We start from the raw sequence: 22,875 nt of genomic DNA, 5'->3' as shown, positions 1-22,875 counted from the left end.
ATAGTATATAGTATATAGTATATTGTATATTGTATATGCCGATCTGAAGAGTGTTATCGACTCATACATAAACCGTCTTGAGATTTAGTTTATCAACACAAATATTTCCATATTGAACAGGAACATTTGAAATGTAGATATTTCCGGAGCGGGTTCGTTGAATCTGTCGTGAACCTGCGGGTGCTGTACTGCGCATGCTCCGCTGCTTCCCGGAAGTTTTGAATTGTGTTGTCGAAGCGGTAGTTTGTGAGTTTCAGTCCTCGGACACTTGTACGTTCTCCCCCTCAGGCGGTGAGTTCTCTCCCCGGCGGTGAGCTCCCTCCCCGGTGGGTTCTCTCCCTCAGGCGGTGAGTTCTCTCCCCGGCGGTGAGCTCCCTCCCCGGTGGGTTCTCTCCCTCAGGCGGTGAGTTCTCTCCCTCAGGCGGTGAGTTCTCTCCCTCAGGCGGTGGGTTCTCTCCCTCAGGTGGTGAGTTCTCTCCCTCAGGTGGTGGGTTCTCTCCCTCAGGTGGTGGGTTCTCTCCCTCAGGTGGTGGGTTCTCTCCCTCAGGCGGTGAGTTCTCTCCCTCAGGCGGTGAGTTCTCTCCCTCAGGTGGTGGGTTCTCTCCCTCAGGCGGTGAGTTCTCTCCCTCAGGCGGTGAGTTCTCTCCCCGGCGGTGAGTTCTCTCCCTCAGGCGGTGAGTTCTCTCCCTCAGGTGGTGGGTTCTCTCCCTCAGGCGGTGGGTTCTCTCCCTCAGGCTGTGAGTTCTCTCCCTCAGGCGGTGGGTTCTCTCCCTCAGGTGGTGAGTTCTCTCCCTCAGGTGGTGGGTTCTCTCCCTCAGGCGGTGGGTTCTCTCCCTCAGGCTGTGAGTTCTCTCCCTCAGGCGGTGGGTTCTCTCCCTCAGGCGGTGAGTTCTCTCCCTCAGGCGGTGAGTTCTCTCCCTCAGGTGGTGAGTTCTCTCCCTCAGGCGGTGAGTTCTCTCCCTCAGGTGGTGAGTTCTCTCCCTCAGGTGGTGAGTTCTCTCCCTCAGGCGGTGAGTTCTCTCCCTCAGGTGGTGAGTTCTCTCCCTCAGGCGGTGAGTTCTCTCCCTCAGGTGGTGAGTTCTCTCCCCGGTGGTGAGTTCTCTCCCTCAGGCGGTGAGTTCTCTCCCTCAGGCGGTGAGTTCTCTCCCTCAGGCGGTGAGTTCTCTCCCCGGTGGTGAGTTCTCTCCCTCAGGTGGTGAGTTCTCTCCCTCAGGTGGTGAGTTCTCTCCCTCAGGCGGTGGGTTCTCTCCCTCAGGCGGTGAGTTCTCTCCCCGGTGGTGAGTTCTCTCCCTCAGGTGGTGGGTTCTCTCCCTCAGGTGGTGAGTTCTCTCCCTCAGGCGGTGAGTTCTCTCCCCGGTGGTGAGTTCTCTCCCTCAGGTGGTGAGTTCTCTCCCTCAGGCGGTGAGTTCTCTCCCCGGTGGTGAGTTCTCTCCCTCAGGTGGTGGGTTCTCTCCCCGGTGGTGGGTTCTCTCCCGGGTGGTGAGTTCTCTGCCTCAGGCGGTGAGTTCTCTCCCTCAGGCGGTGAGTTCTCTCCCCGGTGGGTTCTCTCCCTCAGGCGGTGGGTTCTCTCCCTCAGGCGGTGAGTTCTCTCCCTCAGGCGGTGAGTTCTCTCCCCGGTGGTGAGTTCTCTCCCTCAGGTGGTGGGTTCTCTCCCTCAGGTGGTGAGTTCTCTCCCTCAGGCGGTGAGTTCTCTCCCTCAGGCGGTGAGTTCTCTCCCCGGTGGTGAGTTCTCTCCCTCAGGTGGTGGGTTCTCTCCCCGGTGGTGGGTTCTCTCCCGGGTGGTGAGTTCTCTGCCTCAGGCGGTGAGTTCTCTCCCTCAGGCGGTGGGTTCCCTCCCCGGTGGTGAGTTCTCTCCCTCAGGTGGTGGGTTCTCTCCCAGGTGGTGAGTTCCCTCCCCGGTGGTGGGTTCTCTCCCTCAGGCGGTGGGTTCTCTCCCTCAGGCGGTGAGTTCTCTCCCTCAGGCGGTGAGTTCTCTCCCCGGTGGTGGGTTCTCTCCCTCAGGCGGTGAGTTCTCTCCCTCAGGCGGGGAGTTCTCTCCCTCAGGCGGTGGGTTCTCTCCCCGGTGGTGGGTTCTCTCCCGGGTGGTGAGTTCTCTGCCTCAGGCGGTGAGTTCTCTCCCTCAGGCGGTGAGTTCCCTCCCCGGTGGTGGGTTCTCTCCCTCAGGCGGTGGGTTCCCTCCCCGGTGGTGGGTTCTCTCCCTCAGGTGGTGGGTTCTCTCCCTCAGGCGGTGGGTTCCCTCCCCGGTGGTGGGTTCTCTCCCTCAGGCGGTGGGTTCTCTCCCTCAGGCGGTGGGTTCCCTCCCGGGCGGTGGGTTCTCTCCCGGGCGGTGGGTTTTTGACTGACGATCGTTTCTCTTGTTTCTCTTTCTCTCAGATCGGTTCCTTCTCGTGTTGTTGTTGTTGATGTCTCCGGTGACCTGAGGACATGTCCGACTTCCACCTCATCCCGGTGGCCGGCGGCGCCCCCGTGCAGCTGCCGCTGGGAGAGACGGTGCTGGGCCGGGGCCCGTTCCTGGGAGTGAGTCCTCGTCAGAGATCACATGTGAACATACAACTATATTGATCAGAACATCAACAACTGAGATATGCAGATGATGAAACGTTGCTCTATTAATTATCACAAGTACCAGATCGGATTCATTTACATTCTGTAATTTATGCAAACAGGAAGTTGAATGTATAGAAACAAGCAGGAACAGATGCTGTGATGAAACTCTGGAGACCATGAATCCAGACAGTTACATGTAGATCCACATCTGTTCTGACTCGTTTGTCTCCACATTGTCTCAGGTCAGTGACAAGAGAGTGTCCCGACAGCACGCACTGCTGAAGAACCTGAGAGGACGACTGAGCCTCAAACCTGTGAGTCACTGTGTATACAGACGATCACTGAGTGTATATGAAGACGATCACTGACTGTATATTAAGACGATCACCAACTGTATATAAAGACGATTACTGAGTGTATATGAAGACGATCACTGACTGTATATGAAGATGATCAGCGACTGTATATAAAGACGATCAGCGACTGTATATAAAGACGATTACTGAGTGTATATGAAGACGATCACTGACTGTATATAAAGACGATCACTGACTGTATATAAAGATGATCAGCGATTGTATATAAAGACGATCAGTGACTGTATATAAAGACGATCAGTGACTCTATATAAAGACGATCAGTGACTGTATATAAAGACGATCAGCGACTGTACATAAAGACGATCACTGACTGTATATGAAGACGATCACTGACTGTATATAAAGACGATCAGCGACTGTACATAAAGACGATCACTGACTGTATATAAAGACGATCAGTGACTATATAAAGACGATCAGTGACTCTATATAAAGACGATCAGCGACTGTACATAAAGACGATCACTGACTGTATATAAAGACAATCAGTGACTATATATGAAGACGATTACTGACTGTGTATAAAGACGATCACTGACTGTACATAAAGACGATCAGTGACTGTATATAAAGACGATCACTGACTGCATATAAAGACGATCACTGACTGTGTATAAAGACGATCACTGAGTGTACATAAAGACAATCAGTGACTGTATATGAAGACGATTACTGAGTGTATATGAAGACGATCACTGACTGTGTATAAAGACGATCACTGAGTGTACATAAAGACGATCAGTGACTGTATATAAAGACGATCACTGACTGCATATAAAGACGATCACTGACTGTGTAGTTGCTGGTTTGAGGTCAGAGGTCACTGATTAACCTCTTGACCTTCAGACGCACCTGAACCCGTGTTTCCTCCGGTCTTCCCTGAGCGACGACCCTCGACCTCTGAGCAGAGACTCGTGGGTCCGGCTGCAGGACGGAGACATCCTCTCTCTGTTGCCGGGACAGCTGCTCTTCAGGGTAGAGGAGGTGGAGGAGGTGGACGGAGCCACGCATCCTATCAGGTACTTCAGTCCTGACATGAATCTCATGAATAATGAACATGTCTGATGTTTGATCTCAGAACGTCTGAGTGGTTCTGTCCTCGACCTTATCCGATGAAACAGCCGCCGCTCGTGTACGATTCATATTCCAGTATCTGAAAGGACAATAATCAGAAATCACATGTCAAATAATCCTCTGTTGATCGTTTTAAAACTGGACTTTAATCGTTGAAGATTCATTTTTAAACATCTTTTTGTCAAATGTCAATTCCTGTAGAAACAGTCAGATACTGGAGGAAGAGGAGGAACGTCCCTGTTCTCCTGAGCCAGATATGGGACCGCCTCATGATGAGGAGGAAGAGGAGGAGAAGGAAGAAGAAGACTGTCCCGACAGTTTAAATCAGGTTTCATTCACAAAGTGAACCATCAATAAAATAATAATCCAGGTCTGATATGATCCGTCTGTTGAGTCTCTAAACAACAATATTCAGGGGCAAACCTGCCGGCGGCCAATAAGAGAGCAGCCTTCTCTTTTGTTCCAGGAAGTGGAGGAGGAGCAGCGAGCGATGAAGACCAGAGTTTTACCTGCGTGGATGATGGCGGCTGTCGCTGCTCCACACAGCAGCGTAGGTACGTCACCTGGCGCGCGCACACACACACACACACACACACACACACACACACACACACACACACACACACACACACACACACACACACACACACACACACACACACACACACACACCACTTATAAAACATGACATGAAGTTCTCCCGCCGACATCACAGTAACACAGGAAGTAAAAACACTTCCTGGATGATCATCAATAGAGATAATCCAGGTCACAGTTCAAATCTTTGTGTTCATATAAAATCATATATATTAAATATTATTATTAAATTTCAGTGGGATGTTTAAATTATTTCTCTGGTCTCTGTTTCAGTTCAGTCCACTGTGAAGAGAAGTAGAGCACCTGCTGCAGCCAAACAGGCCATGCCCCCTGCCACCGACTCACCTGGGGGGGCGGGGCTTAGTGAGGAGGAGGAGGAGAAGGAGGAGAGGCCGAGGAAGAAGAAGACGAGGAAGGTGAGTGACAAGTGTCAACCCAGCGTGTCGTCTATAAACTCTAGTTTCATATATATACACAACTGAAGTGTCATATATATACTCTACTGTCGTATATTTACACAACTTAAGTGTCGTATATATTATCTACTGCCGTATATATACACAACTTAAGTGTCATATACTCTTGTGTCGTATATATACTCTAGTGTCGTATATACACACAACTGAAGTGTTTTGTATATATACGCTACTGTTGTATATATACTCTAGTGTCATATATATACTCTATAGTGTCGTATATATAATCTAGTGTTGTATATATACTCTACTGAAGGGTGAGTTATGGTCGTGATGAAGATGATGTTGATGATGATCAGACTCATGTCGACATTCAGGACGACCCATCAGAGGAACCGACCGTCCGACAGGTGAGCGACGAGTCTGAAGGCTTCGCCATGGAGACGGGAGGGGACACACCCACTGAGGATGTCTCCGTGGCGATGCCGACACCTGCCCTCGGTGGATCTGAGAAGGAGAACAGGAAGTCCGTCAGCGTCTCCTCGTCTCGCGTCCGGACTCCGTGTCCGTACGGGACGGACTGTTACAGGTGCGTCCTCAGAAACACCCGATCACTGTGACCCTTACGACCTTTGACCTGCTGGTTTGTTCCTCACAGGAAGAACCCGCTGCACTTCCAGGAGTGCAGTCACCCCGGTGACCCCGACCACGAGGAAGAAGACAAGGAGGACGAGGAGGACCGACCCGAGTGCCCTTATGGCACCGACTGCTACAGGTCAGACGTCACTGCGCTGTCGTACGTCCTGCCAGGTGAAAGGCATGATGGGAAACCTGAGTAGGCGACTGCTCGTCAGTCGAGCTGCTGAAGAACTGATCCAGTTCTTGTCTCAACAAAATCAAGTTTTGTTCATTCTGTGTTGAACAGTCGGAGCGAAATTCCGGATCACGTTCTGCATCTGATTCATATTCGAAAGTTTAACCATAAACTTTTTTAGAAATAAAGAGGAAACACAACTAGATATATAGAACTTATAAAGTTACATAGTTATATATATATATATATATATATATATATATATATATATATATATAACTATATAAGTTAATGAAGATCGATGATCTGACGTCAGAGCCGCTGCTTCATGTTCATTTCTGCTATCGCTACATAGCTAACGTTAGCATTAGCAGCTGTTTACTTACCGGTCTGTCAGCTAGCGTGCTGAGCTAGCCGCGGCCCGTCACCAAAGGATGCTCCAAATGCTCAGGTCACAACTTCACAAGTGGGCGGGGTTTAAATCTGAAGCTGCAGCCAGCTGCCAGTTAGCTTAGCATTAAGACTGTACAATAAACAGCTAGCATGGCTCTTTCTGAAGCTAACAGGAAAGGAGTGTGAACTGTTCTGTGTCTTCATGATCCCTATGCTAAGCTAAGCTTAACTAACCAGTGGCTGGCTGGTACAGGAAGTGAACAGACTGATGAAGGTCGATAATGAGAGAACGTGGTTGGTTGGTTTTGACCTTTGACCTTCTTTATTACATTTGACTTTGCTTCTATCGCAGGAAAAATCCTCTTCACAGGAAAGAATACAGACACACACAGAGACCGGGTGAGTTCACCACCACAAAACAACAACAACGACAACACAACAACACTTCACGTCAGATTCACTCTGACAGATTCTGATCACGTCTCTGCAGCTCGCGCCACACGTGCTGCCACACGGAGCCCCGCCCACGAGGAGGACGAGGACAGTTTCATCGACGACGACAGCGAGGACGCGGGCAGCGACTCGGACTACGTCCCTCCGGACTTAGACGACAGCGGCGAGGAGGACGTGAAGAGACTTCAGAGAGAAGCTCAGCTGTTCCTGAAGAGGAGGAAGTAGTTGACAGGAATCTGACTCCCGAGCTCTCGGCTCCTCGCGTCTCTTCACCACATTCCTCACTTCTTCTTCTTCTTCTTTCTCTTTGAAGTCGCTTCCTGCTGCAAACGGGGGAAAAAAAGCAGAGCGGTGTGTTTGCAGGTTTCGTCATGGCAACGAGAAGCCAAACAACCGGTTGTCACGGTCGGTCGAAGAGAAGAGTTCAACCATAATGTTCACGTTCATAAAGAGAAGGAACGTTTGATCTTAATAATCCATGAGAACCTTCAGACACGTTTACTTCTTCAGGTTTTATTTCTCTTCCTGCTCCACTTCCTGTTTTCTTCTGGTTTGAAGACGTGTGATGAACATTAAATCTCCTTGTTGATTCCACAGTGACACGTTCAGGGTCTCCGACTGAAGTCAGGAGAAACGTGTCCCTGTGACTGTGGACGTTCCTCCGCAGCAATGCTCTCTGGGAGTTTCACTTCCTGTCTTGTAACTTTGTCTTTTTGAAAATAAAGTACATTCATTTTTTTTACTCAAGAGACTCATCGGTTGTGCTGATGATGTAACCAGAGATGAACGTCTCGGTGTCTCTGTTAGACCAATCAGGTTTCTTCTTGGTTGCCCCATCTTGTCACAGAGTCAAACTGACCACGTCGGAGGAAAAGAAAAGGATCGAAGGGACAAAGCAGAACCTGCACAAACGTTTATGATCTAAACTATAAACACTACATATTTTATATATATATATATTTCATGATACAAACATTTTTACACAACATCAAAGCTCTGTAACTACGTGATGTGGACCATCGTTTACTGACGTTATAGGTCAAGTCCCGTTGTCAGAGTTGCCCTCTGCTGGTCAGTACAGTCGACACGCGAGGAAACAAAACGTGACATCACGTCTGACCCGAGGTCGTCCCCTGGAGGCGGCGGTGTAACGTCACAGTCTAAGTCAACGACACGTGACGAGCGATGGAAAAGGAAAACATGTTTTAACAATTTAACTTTGTTCAGGAACGAAACTCTTTAACTAAATTTGCTCAGGAAGTTTCCCTGAAGTGTTTCAGCCATTGATGATGTTCACATTCTCTAAGTGCTTAGGAAAGGAGCTTCAATGCTTCCTTTCCTTTCTCCTTTAGCAGAGGACACACTGCAGCTTCCTGCAGGAGATATAGACCCACAATTCATTGGGGCAGAGATATTTAATGTGACGCGTCATGAACGAATGTAAACGATTCAATCTGAAGTAACAGAAGAAGAAGAGTATGAATATGACCCAGATGTAAGTTACTGTTACATATGAATCATAAAAACCCTGAAACATGTTGATGGAGCCGCTGAGGTTTTTGTAGTTCATCTTCAGAAATGTGTTGTTTCACCACAACGTCACATCAACAACATCCACCGTCACATGACGTCGTTTAGTGTCAGTGGAGTCGGATAATAATAATAATAATAATAATAATAATAATAATAATAAATTTAATTCATAGATGAATCCTCCTTTAACCTTTGACCTCATGACCTTTTCCACTGAGGTCAAGGAGCAGTAGAGAAGAAAAATCACCTGAATCCACTTCAGGTTCCTGTTAGTTTGTGGGAGAACTGAGTGAGATCGTCCATCAGATCGTTTCGTCTCTGGACACGTGAAACTCGCCTCCTGCTGTTTGAACCCTCCCACGTTGGTGTTACCTCCGAGCCCCCTCAGCATCCTCCGTCACGCGGAGGGAGGACGTCCGAGCCTCGCCCTCGTCCACAGACTTGGCCGCCACGAAGGTCACCAGCCTCAGCGGGAACTTGCCTGCCCTCTTCAGGCGCTTGGCGTTGTTGCGGACACTCACGAAGCAGAGGGTGTTGATAACCCCGTTGCTCATGGCGATGCACTCGATGACGTAGAAGGCCACCAGGGAGTTCCTGTCCCTGGAGATGAGGGTGGGGTAGAAGTCCCGCAGCAGGGCAAAGCCGTAGTACGGCGCCCAACACAGGACGTAGGCGACCAGCACTAGAATCAGCACCACCACCGTCCTTCGACGCCTCTGGAGCCTTTTCAGGATCTGCTCTGTCTGGAACCCCGGGACGTCCTTGAACCACAGCTCCCTGCAGATCTGGACGTAGCAGACGGCCATGACGGTCACGGGGCCCACGAACTCCAGGGCGAAGATGAGGAGGAAGTACGAGCGGTAGTAGACCTGCTGGTCCACGGGCCAGATCTGAGCGCAGAAGGTCTTGTGGGCGTGACCTCCCACGTGTGCGTACGGCGTCTCGGAGGCCATGTAGGCCGAAGGGACGGAGATGAAGATGGGGACGATCCAAATGGTCAGGATGACGCAGCACGCCGTCCGGCGCTGCATGCGAGGCCTCAGCGGGTGGAGGATGGCCACGTACCTGCAGACACAAAGACTGTGGGTCAGACCTCACGACGGGGTAGAGCAAAGTGTTCAAAACCACCGGCTCTCAGCTCCTCACCGATCGTACTCCTGCTCCTCAGAGGACGAACCTCAGTATCAGTGACACCAACATGAACCCAAAATAGAAATTGAATTCTGTTTCGTAATATTTGGGATATTTTGGAAACAAAACAATGGAACTAAGACTAAAAAACAAATACTGACACCGGAGATTCCCGTGGACCCGCTGTGTTGGGTTCAGGTGCAGGTGAACTCACCGGTCCACGGCGATGGCGAGCAGCGCGTTGGTGGACACGTAGAGCGAGACGGTGCGCAGGTAGTTGGTGGCGGCGCAGAGCAGCAGGCCGTGGTCCCACGACAGCTGCTTCACCACGTAGTAGTCGAGCAGGAAGGGACAGCACACGGCCGCCACCAGCACGTCGGACACGGCCAGGTTAGCGATCAGCAGGTTGGTCAGGCTCCGGAGCTGCTTGTAGCGAGCGAGGCTGCCGATGAACAGACAGTTTCCTGCTCCACACACCAACATGATGCCCACCAGCACCACCGCGATGACCAGGGAGGCCACGAAGAAGGGCCGGCCTCGCGTGGTGTCCGGGACCTGGTCCGCAGGAACCTCGTAGTCCAGGAAGTAGTCTGAGCTGCTGTTGGTCAGGTCGGCCATTTTGGATCAAGCTCAGAATTTAGTCTAAAGGTTTTGAGAAAACACGTTATATCCAGAGTGAAAGAAATTTGTATATACAGTCAGTGATCGTCTTTATATACAGTCAGTGATCGTCTGTATATACAGTCAGTGATCGTCTGTATATACAGTCAGTGATCGTCTTTATATACAGTCAGTGATCGTCTTCATATACAGTCAGTGATCGTCTGTATATACAGTCGGTGATCGTCTTTATATACAGTCGGTGATCATCTTTATATACATTCAGTGATCGTCTTTATATACAGTCTCTGATCGTCTTTATATACAGTCACTGATCGTCTTTATATACAGTCTCTGATCGTCTTTATATACAGTCACTGATCGTCTGTATATACAGTCAGTGATCGTCTTTATATACAGTCAGTGATCGTCTTCATATACAGTCAGTGATCGTCTGTATATACAGTCAGTGATCGTCTTCAAATACAGTCAGTGATCGTCTTCATATACAGTCAGTGATCGTCTTCATATACAGTCACTGATCGTCTTTATATACAGTCGGTGATCGTCTTTATATACAGTCGGTGATCGTCTTTATATACAGTCGGTGATCGTCTTTATATACAGTCACTGATCGTCTTTATATACAGTCTCTGATCGTCTTTATATACAGTCACTGATCGTCTTTATATACAGTCAGTGATCGTCTTTATATACAGTCAGTGATCGTCTTTATATACAGTCAGTGATCGTCTTTATATACAGTCAGTGATCGTCTTTATATACAGTCGCTGGTCGTCTTTATATACAGTCTCTGATTGTCTTTATATACATTCGCTGATTGTCTTTATATACAGTCAGTGATCATCTTTATATACAGTCTCTGATCGTCTTCATATACAGTCAGTGATCGTCTTCATATACAGTCAGTGATCGTCTTCATATACAGTCTCTGATCGTCTTCATATACAGTCACTGATCGTCTTCATATACAGTCTCTGATCGTCTTCATATACAGTCTCTGATCGTCTTTATATACAGTCACTGATCGTCTTCATATACAGTCAGTGATCGTCTTTATATACAGTCACTGATCATCTTTATATACAGTCACTGATCATCTTTATATACAGTCACTGATCGTCTTTATATACAGTTACTGATCGTCTTTATATACAGTCACTGATCGTCTTCATATACAGTCAGTGATCGTCTTCATATACAGTCAGTGATCGTCTTCATATACAGTCAGTGATCGTCTTCATATACAGTCTCTGATCGTCTTTATATACAGTCACTGATCGTCTTCATATACAGTCAGTGATCGTCTTCATATACAGTCACTGATCGTCTTCATATACAGTCAGTGATCGTCTTCATATACAGTCAGTGATCGTCTTCATATACAGTCAGTGATCGTCTTCATATACAGTCTCTGATCATCCTTTTATACAGTCAGTTAGGATGAAGACCAGTCACAAGTCGAGAGCTCGTGTTAAACTCGTCAGAATCGTCCTCAGGTTGAGGAATGTTGCGTCTCCATGTTTTCTGCTTCGTCTGCGTCGTGGAGCATCAACTCCATAAACTACATCTAGTTCCTGTCAATCATATCAGATGACATCATCTCACATCTGACCAATAACCTCGGACCAACCTTCCGCAGGTCGGATGACGTCACATCAGATTAAAAAGTCGTTTTCCAGAAAAATCAACAAACGAAAGATTAAAAAATAAGAATTGATCTCATGTCTGTGTGTGATCAATAACTCGACTGATTGATGGATTTATTACAACAATATGTATTTAATCAAACTGTTTTCACTGTTTAATATTCATCCATAACGTGGTGTCATAAACTACACTGACGTGCGGAACACGAAGGTAAGTGATCCGATTCAAAATCTTCAAACAAGTTCAGATATTTCACAAGTGAAGTTGTGAAAGTGGCGGATTGAGCGGGAAGCAACCTCGAGCATGAAAACTATATTCAACATTATGATAAAAATAATAAAGAGACGTGACACAGACCTGAAGCTGCTGCTGCGGCGACTGACGGGACCGCGAGGCGCGTTCACGACGTCACACACACACACACGCACACAAACACACACGCACGCACACAGTGTTCAGATGTCCTGTGTTCTTTGGAGGTCAGTGAAGGTACTGGAGGTTTTGAACCACGTGACTCAGTAAATGTTTTAATATCACTTTTATTAAAACTCATTTCAAGTGTTAAACGTGACTCATGACGTCACCTCACGTTTCAAACCGTCATGAAGTTTATATTATAGCTAACGCCCCCTAATCACGTGGGTGGAGTCATCATCAGACTGGGTAAATGTAAAGACACGCTGTGGGCGGGGCTTATTCCAGTAGAGTAGTTTTCTTTGGCTCACAGGTGATTCGTGTGCGTGCGTGTGTGCGTGCGTGTGTCTGTGCGTGTGGCCTGAGGTTAAGGATGTTATTGGTGAAGACGGTTGGTTACCACTCTGGCCCCGCCCCCTCCCTCAGACAGACAGACTCCACATGACAGTAATAATTAATAATTTCATAACATCATGTTTGTTGTGAGGAATCAGCAGATAAAATCATGTCTGAGAGAAAAACTATGTAAAAAAACGTTTATTTTTTATTTTACAAAACAAGACGCAGGTCAGAGACCAAAGAATTCATCTCATCAAAAAAACAAAACCATCACAGTTGAATGTACACGCCCCCCCCCCCCCAGTCTGAGGTCACAGTGAGGTCACAGTGAGGTAACTACTTCTTGGCGAAGGTGATCTTCATGGCGCAGGTGGCTGTGATCCTGAAGCCCTGCAGAGCGTCTTTGGCCACGCCCGCCTGGCCGTCGCTCTCAAACTCCACGAACGAGATGTCGTGTTTCCCCGGAACCAGTCGCACCTCTTTGAACCCAGGGAACCTGCAGGGGACAGTGAGACGGGACAGTGAGACGGGACAGTGAGACGAGACTAACGATTCTTTTCTGTGTAGTCGATTAATCCATTGGTTAATTTACCAATAAATAACACATATATATTTATATATATATGTGTGTGTGTATATATATACAAGACGTAACACAACATAAATAAAAGATTTCTTTTTCAAACATATTGCGTGAATATTCTTTCTGTGATGATCAGATGAAGTGAAGCAGAGTCACATGATCTGTTTGAGGCAGCTCACTGTAAAACAACAGTGACCATCTCGCTCTACCAACACTCTTTGTATTGTTATGAGCAGAGCAGATTATCGTGACAGAACATTGAAGGTCGGAGGTCACAGGAGAGCAGCTTCACAGAAACGTCTCATTTGTCTTGAGATGCTGGACGTTCATGGAGGAACTGTGTCACCGGACCTCGTCACCCTTCGGTGAGAGGATTTTGTCCCAGGAACAGTGAAGGCAGCACGACTCACTGGTTGAACAGCATGGACAGCATCATCTCGTTGGTCTCCTCCGGCAGGTTGCTGAGGAACAGGATGTAGTTGGGCGGGTTGTCGGGGACCTGACGAGGAAACACAAGATTCTTTCACACAGAAAAAACTTTTGACTTTTTCCAGATGAATAAAACAACAGCGGATCTTTAACGCTGCAGTTCCAGTCCGAGTCACTTGGTGTTGACAGTTAGCAGATTCAATCACATGTAAGGACTCAGTGGACGACCACATGTTCTTATTCAGTGTAGACTCGTCCCGACTGTTAGAGACCTACAGACTGGTGGTGATGTGGTGTCTCACCTGGACGGTGGGCGAGTGAACAGGAGCCACTGATCCCTGTGAACAGGAAACAGAAGAATCATCTCGTTACTGTAGAATATATCTATTCTGTTTAATCTGTACAACCAACATTTATATGTCAGCAAACAAACACAGACAACGACACACGACAAACACTCATATGGACGCAAACATACATAATATAAACCATATATCACATATATCAACTATATATAACCATATATCACATATATCAACTATATATAACCATATATCACATATATCAACTATATATAACCATATATCACCATATATCAACTATATATAACATACATAACCATATATCAACTATATATAACCATATATAACATATAACAAATAAACCTGACACGCTCAAGAAAACATTTGCACCTACATTTAAATGTTACCATAAAAAAGTGAGTTTTTTTTCTTGATTCAACCTTGAAAAACAAAATTTTCGTCCACTTGAACTGATCCACTGACATGATCAAATACAACGAGCTCCCGTCAGAGACGTGAACAGACTGAAATGTGTCGTCATGGTAACAGACGTGTCGCTGAGCAGAGTGAGTAATGCTCGCAGGTTGTAATTCTGAGATCATACTGGAACGATAAACTGGTAACGCAGCATTAAGTCAGAAGAACCAACAGACCAGACGAGGCGATGCCTGATGGAGTCACTCACCGGTGCCGGTTTCTTCGGGACGTTGGTTCCCAGTTCCAGAGCTTTCTTCTTCTTGTCCTTCTTCTTCTCCTTGTCGCCGTACGTGCCCTTCACCTTGGCGATGACCTCTGAGTCAGTCTTGGCGTACTGGATCCTCTGGAGACCAACAGGACGCGATGTTACGGCCACGTTAGACTCTACAGACGCGTGCGAGGCGACGGACCTACCATGGGCTTGTTGTAGAAGGGGAAACCCTGCAGCTGCCGCAGCGCGTTGGTGGAGGCGGCGAGCTCCTTGAACACGACGAAGGCCTGGCCCCTCATCTTCGCCGTCTTCATGGCCACAATGTCGACGATCTGTCCGAACTGGGAGAAGAGCGCGTAGAGCGAGCGCTTCAGCTCTGAGGGGCGAGAGACGGTCCGTTACCACGGTGATTCACTACAGAACTCATCGATCGTTATTGATTACTCGCTCCATCACTCACTCACTCACTCTCTCCATCACTCACTCACTCTCTCACTCACTCAGTCACTCTCTCTATCATTGACTCACACTCTCTCTCTCTCTCTCCATCTCTCCATCACTCACTCACTCCATCACTCACTCCATCACTCACTCACTCACTCTCTCGCTCTGTCACTCACTCACTCTCTCATCACTCGATCACTCTCTCTATCTATCACTCACTCACTCTCTCTCTCCATCACTCACTCACTCCATCACTCAATCATTCTCTCTCTCCATCACTCACTCACTCCATCACTCACTCCATCCATCACTCCATCCATCCATCACTCACCCACTCACTCACTCTCTCTCTCTCTGTCACTCACTCACTCTCTCTCTCTCCATCACTCACTCACTCAGTTTACGCTCCAAACTCGGGACCTGATAGAGTTCTTTTTTTGAACGAGCTCGGTCGGGTTTTGAGTGAGTGTGACCCAGAGGAGTATTTGTTTTTAAGGGGAGATTTTAACTGCACTAGTGATGATGCGCAGAAGCGGTACACATGGGTTCATGGCAGGGAACATTGTTTCTCTATGGCTAGATTAGACAGGTTTTACTGTTTTAACGCACCATCTTAATGTTGTTAGGGGGTGCACTATATCACCTGTTGGTTTTCTGATCATTCATGTGTGTCTTGCGATGTATATTTTGCTACCATAAAAAGCAGATCTGCATATTGGCCTTTTAACACTGCTTTGCTTTTGGATGCGCACTTTAGGGATGTTTTCATTTTCTTTTGGAAAGGTTTTAGGGACAGACGGGGAGAATTTAGTTCACCGAGGCTGTGGTGGGACCGGGGGAAAACTGACATCAAGCAGCTTTGTCAACAGAACACTCTCAATGTTTCTCGGGACATTACCAAGTCTATGCAAGATCTAGAAAAGACCATTGTGGACCTGCAGAGTTCTGCTGAGTCCGCTGGGAATGAAGGCTGTGTTGACGACCTCTGGAAAGGAAAGGCCGTCTTGGCAAACCTACTGGGTTTGAAGTCACAGGGGGCTCTGATTCGGTCCCGTTTCAAGAGCGCTGCGCTGATGGACTCACCGACAAAGTTTTTCTTCAGCCTGGAGAAGAAGAATGGACGGAGCAGAATGATCAACGCGCTGCGTTCGGCGGGAGGACAGCAGGTCACCACGGCGACGCAGATCAGGGAGAGAGCCGTGGAGTTCTACTCCGACCTGTTCAGTACAGAGTAAACAGAAGATGACGAGGCCTTCAGCGTGTTCTGCAGGGGCCTGCCCACAGTTTCAGGGGACGACAACCGGGAGCTGGAGGGGCCCCTGACTGAAGAGGAGGTTTTCAGATCACTACAGAGCATGCAGGGGGGTAAAGCCCCTGGCATCGATGGTCTCCCCCCAGAGTTCTACAAGACTTTCTGGGAGGAACTGAAAACAGACATTATGGATGTGTTCACCGAATGTTTTGGGGACTGCTCGCTTCCGCAGAGCAGCAGGAGGGCGGTGTTGACCCTCCTCCCTAAGAAAGACCTGATGGACATAAAGAACTTGAGGCCGGTCTCTCTGCTGTGTTCGGACTACAAACTGTCCAAGGTCCTGTCCTCCCGGCTGAAGCAGGTGATGGACCGGGTCATCCACAGGACCCAGACCTACTGTGTGCCCGGCAGGTCCATTGTTGACAATGTGTCTTTAGTCTGGGATCATTTGACCGTCTCGGGTTCATTGGGTTTAGATGCTGGGCTAGTTTCATTGGATCAGGAAAAGGCTTTTGACCGGGTTGAGCACCAGTACCTGTGGAAGGTGCTTGAAAGGTTCGGCCTCAGCCCTGGGTTCATGGCCAAGGTAAAGGTGATGTATGAGAACATTGAGAGTGTGCTGAAAATTAATGGTGGTTTGTGTGAACCTTTCAAAGTGACCAGGGGGGTAAGGCAGGGCTGCTCGATGTCGGGTATGTTATATGCTTTGTCTATCGAACCAATGTTGCACAATGTCCGCTCATCCATCAATGGCCTGGCTTTACCTGGGTTTGATACACCTTTTACTGTGTCAGCCTATGCAGACGACATCATAGTTTTTACGAAGGGTCAAAACGATGTGGATAGCTTAGGACACATTGTTGAGGCTTTTCAGAAGATCTCAGAGGCCAAAGTGAACTGGGCCAAGAGTGACGCCTTGGCTGTGGGGAAATGGGCGGGAGGTCTCCCTCAGCTTCCGGGTGGGTTGGCCTGGCAGAGAGGGGGTTTAAAGTACCTGGGGGTTTATCTGGGGGATCAGGGAACCACAGCAATGAACTGGGAAGGGGTGGTGGGCAAAGTGGAGGGAAAGTTGAATAAATGGAGGTGGCTGCTTCCCCACATCTCATACAGAGGCAGGGTGCTTATCATAAACAACTTGGTAGCATCCAGCCTCTGGCACAAACTGAAATGTATGGAGCCCCCTGCTGGTCTTTTGAGGAGTATCCAGTCGATCATCCTAAAGTTTTTTTGGAACGATCTACACTGGACTCCTCAATGTGTTTTGTACCTGCCAAAGGAGGAGGGTGGGCAGGGATTGGTGGACTCAGTGAGCCGGACTGCTGCTTTTAGACTCCAGTTCCTACAGAGGTTTTTATTTGGGACTGATGATGTCGTATGGAGGCCGGTGGCCAGCACCATTTTGAGGGGGGTAGCAGGTCTGGGTCTCGATGCTTCATTGTTTTTAGTGGACTGTGGTTTTGTCCCTTTGTGTAAACTGCCTCACTTTTATCAAGGACTTTTTACAGCGTGGAGACTTTAAAGTGGTCCAGACTAGGACCTGCAGCGTCTCTGTTCTGGCTCCTGGAGGAGCCTCTGGTGTGGGGGGCCCGGCTGGATCTCCACGATGGAAGCAGACCCGGACTCACCGACAGGCTAACGGGAGATGGAGTGACAGACCTGAGGGGATCGTGGAGGCTGCTGGTCCTGGTCTCCAGAACACGGAGGCAGTGGCCTCCCTGCTGGGCCTGAGGTCGGCCCGCCACACCAGGACCATTCTGAAGGAGTGGAACAGACTGGACAGTGAGGAGAGGGAGATGCTGCAGGACTATTCTGATGGAACTGAAGCCCCCGACTCGGGGGACCCTTTTCCGGACATTGGTTTTTTAGTACGTCATGCTCCTTTTCACAATGTGTTCATGCTGACCCACCGGACACTGCTGCTGACTTTCACATGCAAACTGGGAAAGGTTTGTACAGACACTGTGTTCTGGACCACAGGAAGACGCTGGGTGGGAGGAAGGACATGGTGTGGAAGGACAGACTCCCACGGGACAGAGCCGGTGTGGAGACTCTTGTGAACAAGAGGTCTGGAGACCTGCAGTGGAGGATCCTCCACGGGGCTCCGGGCGGTGAATCTCCTTCTGTCCAAGATAAATCCACCGTGTCCTCCACCTGTCCATTCTGTCCACACCCGGAGACCATCGTTCACTGTTATCTGGACTGTCACAGACTCAAACCTCTTTTTAACTTGTTAAAAAGAGGTTTGAGTCTGTGGGGAAATGTTTACAGAGACTGCTTTTATTCTTGGTGCTGGCTACAGAAAACAAGATGCTACAAAGTGGCAGTTGCTGAATGTTGTGGGTGGTCAGACTGTGGATCTATAAAAGCAGAAGGACAAGATATGAAATGTGTCCTGACACGAGCTGACAACATGTAGTGTCTCTGGTGAGAGTCAGAGTGAGAGTGGACTTCAGGTTCCTCTCTGATGAACGACAGACAAGAGTTTTTGAATCAGTGATGTTTCACCACATCTGTGTTCAGTGACGGAGGAGAACTCATCTTTCACTCTGTTTATGACCTGATTCATTCTGCTTTTCTGTTGTTATGTTGTTGTGTGTGTTTTTTTCTCATTTCATTTGTAGAGGTGATGTTCTCTGGTGAATCTTAATAAACATTGTGTTTTAAAAATCAAATCTCTCTCCATCACTCACTCTCTCTCTCCATCACTCACTCACTCTCTCTCTCCATCGCTCACTCACTCTCTCTCCATCACTCAGTCTCTCTCCATCACTCTCTCTCTCTCCATCACTCTCTCTCTCTCTCCATCACTCACTCTCTCTCTCCATCACTCTCTCTCTCTCTCTCCATCACTCTCCCTCTAATCAAATCTCTCCATCACTCTCTCTCTCTCTCTCTCTCCATCACTCTCTCTCTCCATCACTCTCTCTCTCTCTCCATCACTCACTCTCTCTCTCTCCATCACTCTCTCTCTCTCTCTCCATCACTCACTCTCTCTCTCCTCTCTCTCTCCATCACTCTCTCTCCATCACTCACTCTCTCTCTCTCCATCACTCAGTCTCTCTCCATCACTCAGTCTCTCTCTCTCATCAGTCTCTCTCTCTCATTACTCTCTCTCTCTCCCCATCACTCTCCCTCTAATCAAATCTCTCCATCACTCACTCACTCTCTCTCTCTCCATCACTCTCTCTCTCTCTCTCCATCACTCACTCACTCTCTCTCCATCACTCAGTCTCTCTCCATCACTCTCTCTCTCATCACTCACTCTCTCTCCCCATCGCTCTCCCTCTAATCAAATCTCTCCATCACTCACTCACTCTCTCTCTCTCCATCACTCTCTCTCTCTCTCTCCATCACTCACTCACTCTCTCTCCATCACTCAGTCTCTCTCCATCACTCTCTCTCTCATCACTCACTCTCTCTCCCCATCGCTCTCCCTCTAATCAAATCTCTCCATCACTCACTCTCTCTCTCTCTCCATCACTCACTCACTCACTCTCTCTCTCTCCATCACTCTCTCTCTCTCCATCACTCACTCTCTCTCCATCACTCACTCTCTCTCTCTCCATCACTCTCTCTCTCTCCATCACTCACTCTCTCTCTCCATCACTCAGTCTCTCCATCACTCTCTCTCTCCATCACTCACTCTCTCCCTCTCCATCACTCTCTCTCTCTCTCTCCATCACTCTCTCTCTCTCTCCATCACTCTCTCTCTCTCCATCACTCTCTCTCTCTCTCCATCTCTCTCTCTCTCTCCATCTCTCTCTCTCTCTCCATCACACTCTCTCTCTCTCCATCACTCTCTCTCTCTCTCCATCACTCTCTCTCCATCACTCACTCTCTCTCTCCATCTCTCTTTCTCTCCATCACTCACTCACTCTCTCTCCATCACTCACTCACTCTCTCTCCATCACTCAGTCTCTCTCTCTCATCACTCACTCACTCTCTCTCTCTCCATCACTCTCTCTCCATCACTCACTCACTCTCTCTCCATCACTCAGTCTCTCTCTCTCTCATCACTCACTCACTCTCTCTCTCTCTCTGTCTCTCTCTCTCTCTGTGTCTCTCTCTCTCTCTCTGTGTCTCTCTCTCTCTCTCTCTCTCTGTCTCTCTCTCTCTCTGACAACATGTAGTGTCTCTGGTGAGAGTCAGAGTGAGAGTGGACTTCAGGTTCCTCTCTGATGAACGACAGACAAGAGTTTTTGAATCAGTGATGTTTCACCACATCTGTGTTCAGTGACGGAGGAGAACTCATCTTTCACTCTGTTTATGACCTGATTCATTCTGCTTTTCTGTTGTTATGTTGTTGTGTGTGTTTTTTTCTCATTTCATTTGTAGAGGTGATGTTCTCTGGTGAATCTTAATAAACATTGTGTTTTAAAAATCAAATCTCTCTCCATCACTCACTCTCTCTCTCCATCACTCACTCACTCTCTCTCTCCATCGCTCACTCACTCTCTCTCCATCACTCAGTCTCTCTCCATCACTCTCTCTCTCTCCATCACTCTCTCTCTCTCTCCATCACTCACTCTCTCTCTCCATCACTCTCTCTCTCTCTCTCCATCACTCTCCCTCTAATCAAATCTCTCCATCACTCTCTCTCTCTCTCTCTCTCCATCACTCTCTCTCTCCATCACTCTCTCTCTCTCTCCATCACTCACTCTCTCTCTCTCCATCACTCTCTCTCTCTCTCTCCATCACTCACTCTCTCTCTCCTCTCTCTCTCCATCACTCTCTCTCCATCACTCACTCTCTCTCTCTCCATCACTCAGTCTCTCTCCATCACTCAGTCTCTCTCTCTCATCAGTCTCTCTCTCTCATTACTCTCTCTCTCTCCCCATCACTCTCCCTCTAATCAAATCTCTCCATCACTCACTCACTCTCTCTCTCTCCATCACTCTCTCTCTCTCTCTCCATCACTCACTCACTCTCTCTCCATCACTCAGTCTCTCTCCATCACTCTCTCTCTCATCACTCACTCTCTCTCCCCATCGCTCTCCCTCTAATCAAATCTCTCCATCACTCACTCTCTCTCTCTCTCCATCACTCACTCACTCACTCTCTCTCTCTCCATCACTCTCTCTCTCTCCATCACTCACTCTCTCTCCATCACTCACTCTCTCTCTCTCCATCACTCTCTCTCTCTCCATCACTCACTCTCTCTCTCCATCACTCTCTCTCTCCATCACTCACTCTCTCCCTCTCCATCACTCTCTCTCTCTCTCTCCATCACTCTCTCTCTCTCTCCATCACTCTCTCTCTCTCCATCACTCTCTCTCTCTCCATCTCTCTCTCTCTCTCCATCTCTCTCTCTCTCTCCATCTCTCTCTCTCTCTCCATCACACTCTCTCTCTCTCCATCACTCTCTCTCTCTCTCCATCACTCTCTCTCCATCACTCACTCTCTCTCTCCATCTCTCTTTCTCTCCATCACTCACTCACTCTCTCTCCATCACTCACTCACTCTCTCTCCATCACTCAGTCTCTCTCTCTCATCACTCACTCACTCTCTCTCTCTCCATCACTCTCTCTCCATCACTCACTCACTCTCTCTCCATCACTCAGTCTCTCTCTCTCTCATCACTCACTCACTCTCTCTCTCTCCATCACTCTCTCTCCATCACTCACTCACTCTCTCTCCATCACTCAGTCTCTCTCTCTCATCACTCACTCTCTCTCTCTCTCTCCATCACTCTCTCTCCATCACTCAGTCTCTCTCCATCACTCAGTCTCTCTCTCTCATCACTCTCTCTCTCCCAATCACTCTCCCTCTAATCAAATCTCTCCATCACTCTCTCTCTCTCTCTCTCTCCATCACTCTCTCTCACTCTCTCTCCATCTCTCACTCTCTCTCTCTCTCATCACTCACTCACTCTCTCTCTCTCCATCACTCTCTCTCCATCACTCACTCACTCACTCTCTCTCCATCACTCAGTCTCTCTCCATCACTCAGTCTCTCTCTCTCATCACTCTCTCTCTCCCCATCACTCTACCTCTAATCAAATCTCTCCATCACTCTCTCTCTCTCTCTCTCCATCACTCTCTCTCTCTCTCTCTCCATCACTCTCTCTCTCTCTCCATCACTCACCCTCCTTCTTCACTTTGTCATTGATGTTGTTGACGTAGATCGTGTGGTTTGGTCTGATGTCCATGGTTCAGCCTGAGGGAGACACGTCACACTGTGGGTCAGGGGTCAGAGGTCACTCAGGCTGACCCAGGTGAGAGGACCTTTCTTCAGTTAGACTGAAGACACGTGACACTGCTCGAGATATGAAACCGCTTCTTCCTTTGATGTTTGACGAAGATAAAATTCATCTAATTGGATTCATCCGAGCGGATCATCGTTTCACCGCGTCTTCATCGAGCTAACGTTAGTTAGCATGCGTTAGCTTCCCGTCAGTCAGTCATTCATAACGTTAGCTTAGCGTCAGTTAGCTTTCAACATAACCGCTGTCGTTGCGTCTAAGAACCGCGGCCTTCACACGAGCACGTCCCGGTGCCGGTGCCGGTGAGCCGCCGGGCTCCGGAGTCAACCCGATAAAACCCGTTTGAGTGAATAAAGAGACGAACTCACCTCTTCTCTTCTCTTCTCTTCTCTTTCGTCTCGTCTCGTCTCGTCACTTCTCACTCATGTACAACAGGAAACTCTCTGCTGCTGCTGCTGCTGCTTTAAGGGCCGCTCGCCCCGACACCGCCCCTGCAGGTCAGGAGGAGAACTGCAGGGTTTTATAAAGAAACATACTGAAGATCACTTTTCAAAAAAAATGACACAGTTTCTCACCAGTGGACAGAAACACCAGGACAAAGAGAAGAACTACA

General features: G+C 48.3%; 3 protein-coding genes across 14 annotated transcripts in view; 1 reads left to right on the top strand and 2 right to left on the bottom strand.

The window, feature by feature from the left end:
- Positions 1 to 7,421, top strand: part of aplf (aprataxin and PNKP like factor) — an 8,151-nt gene extending 730 nt beyond the window's left edge. For 3 of the 11 annotated variants that reach the window (XM_035637673.2, XM_035637669.2, XM_035637678.2), the window contains exons 2-11: positions 2,374 to 2,517; positions 2,790 to 2,861; positions 3,774 to 3,946; positions 4,203 to 4,329; positions 4,450 to 4,555; positions 4,872 to 5,014; positions 5,392 to 5,603; positions 5,673 to 5,789; positions 6,574 to 6,620; positions 6,712 to 7,421. In XM_035637673.2, coding sequence (XP_035493566.2) covers positions 2,425 to 2,517; positions 2,790 to 2,861; positions 3,774 to 3,946; positions 4,203 to 4,329; positions 4,450 to 4,555; positions 4,872 to 5,014; positions 5,392 to 5,603; positions 5,673 to 5,789; positions 6,574 to 6,620; positions 6,712 to 6,899 — 1,278 coding nt within the window. In that variant the 5' untranslated portion in view covers positions 2,374 to 2,424 and the 3' untranslated portion in view covers positions 6,900 to 7,421. The other 8 variants (XM_035637671.2, XM_035637674.2, XM_035637675.2 and 5 more) reach the window with 8 other exon arrangements.
- An 891-nt stretch (positions 7,422 to 8,312) lies between these two features.
- Positions 8,313 to 12,399, bottom strand: prokr1a (prokineticin receptor 1a). The gene is made up of 3 exons (XM_035636179.2): positions 11,967 to 12,399; positions 9,553 to 9,980; positions 8,313 to 9,272 (listed from the first exon to the last, which is right to left on the bottom strand). The coding sequence occupies exons 2-3, from the start codon at positions 9,954 to 9,956 to the stop codon at positions 8,576 to 8,578; spliced, it is 1,101 nt and encodes a 366-aa protein (XP_035492072.1). The 5' UTR covers positions 9,957 to 9,980; positions 11,967 to 12,399; the 3' UTR covers positions 8,313 to 8,575.
- A 146-nt stretch (positions 12,400 to 12,545) lies between these two features.
- Positions 12,546 to 22,740, bottom strand: snrpb2 (small nuclear ribonucleoprotein polypeptide B2). Of its 2 annotated transcripts, none has more exons than XM_035636181.2 (7): positions 22,631 to 22,740; positions 22,145 to 22,216; positions 14,568 to 14,740; positions 14,362 to 14,496; positions 13,677 to 13,712; positions 13,356 to 13,444; positions 12,546 to 12,858 (listed from the first exon to the last, which is right to left on the bottom strand). In XM_035636181.2, exons 2-7 carry the CDS (start codon positions 22,206 to 22,208, stop codon positions 12,699 to 12,701), a joined length of 657 nt encoding a protein of 218 aa, XP_035492074.1. In that variant the 5' UTR covers positions 22,209 to 22,216; positions 22,631 to 22,740; the 3' UTR covers positions 12,546 to 12,698. The 2 variants fall into 2 exon arrangements, with proteins under 2 accessions (XP_035492074.1, XP_035492075.1); XM_035636182.2 differs by having other exon boundaries at positions 22,145 to 22,235; positions 22,631 to 22,685.
- Positions 22,741 to 22,875: the final 135 nt, after the last annotated feature.

The sequence above is a fragment of the Scophthalmus maximus genome, chromosome 8 (genome assembly GCF_022379125.1).
Source record: "Scophthalmus maximus strain ysfricsl-2021 chromosome 8, ASM2237912v1, whole genome shotgun sequence".
NCBI classification, from domain to species: domain Eukaryota; kingdom Metazoa; phylum Chordata; class Actinopteri; order Pleuronectiformes; family Scophthalmidae; genus Scophthalmus; species Scophthalmus maximus.
This window is presented reverse-complemented; position numbering and strand designations above follow the sequence as displayed.

Excerpts from the sequence above, each read along its gene's own strand:
- prokr1a (XM_035636179.2), bottom strand. The coding sequence starts at position 9,956 with ATGGCCGACCTGACCAACAGCAGCTCAGACTACTTCCTGGACTACGAG. Across the intron at positions 9,273-9,552 it reads CTCGCCATCGCCGTGGACCG|GTACGTGGCCATCCTCCACC; the intron begins GTGAGTTCACCT and ends TTGTGTCTGCAG.
- snrpb2 (XM_035636181.2), bottom strand. The coding sequence starts at position 22,208 with ATGGACATCAGACCAAACCACACGATCTACGTCAACAACATCAATGAC. Across the intron at positions 13,445-13,676 it reads TTCACTCGCCCACCGTCCAG|GTCCCCGACAACCCGCCCAA; the intron begins GTGAGACACCAC and ends TTTCCTCGTCAG. Across the intron at positions 12,859-13,355 it reads CTGTCCATGCTGTTCAACCA|GTTCCCTGGGTTCAAAGAGG; the intron begins GTGAGTCGTGCT and ends TGTCCCCTGCAG.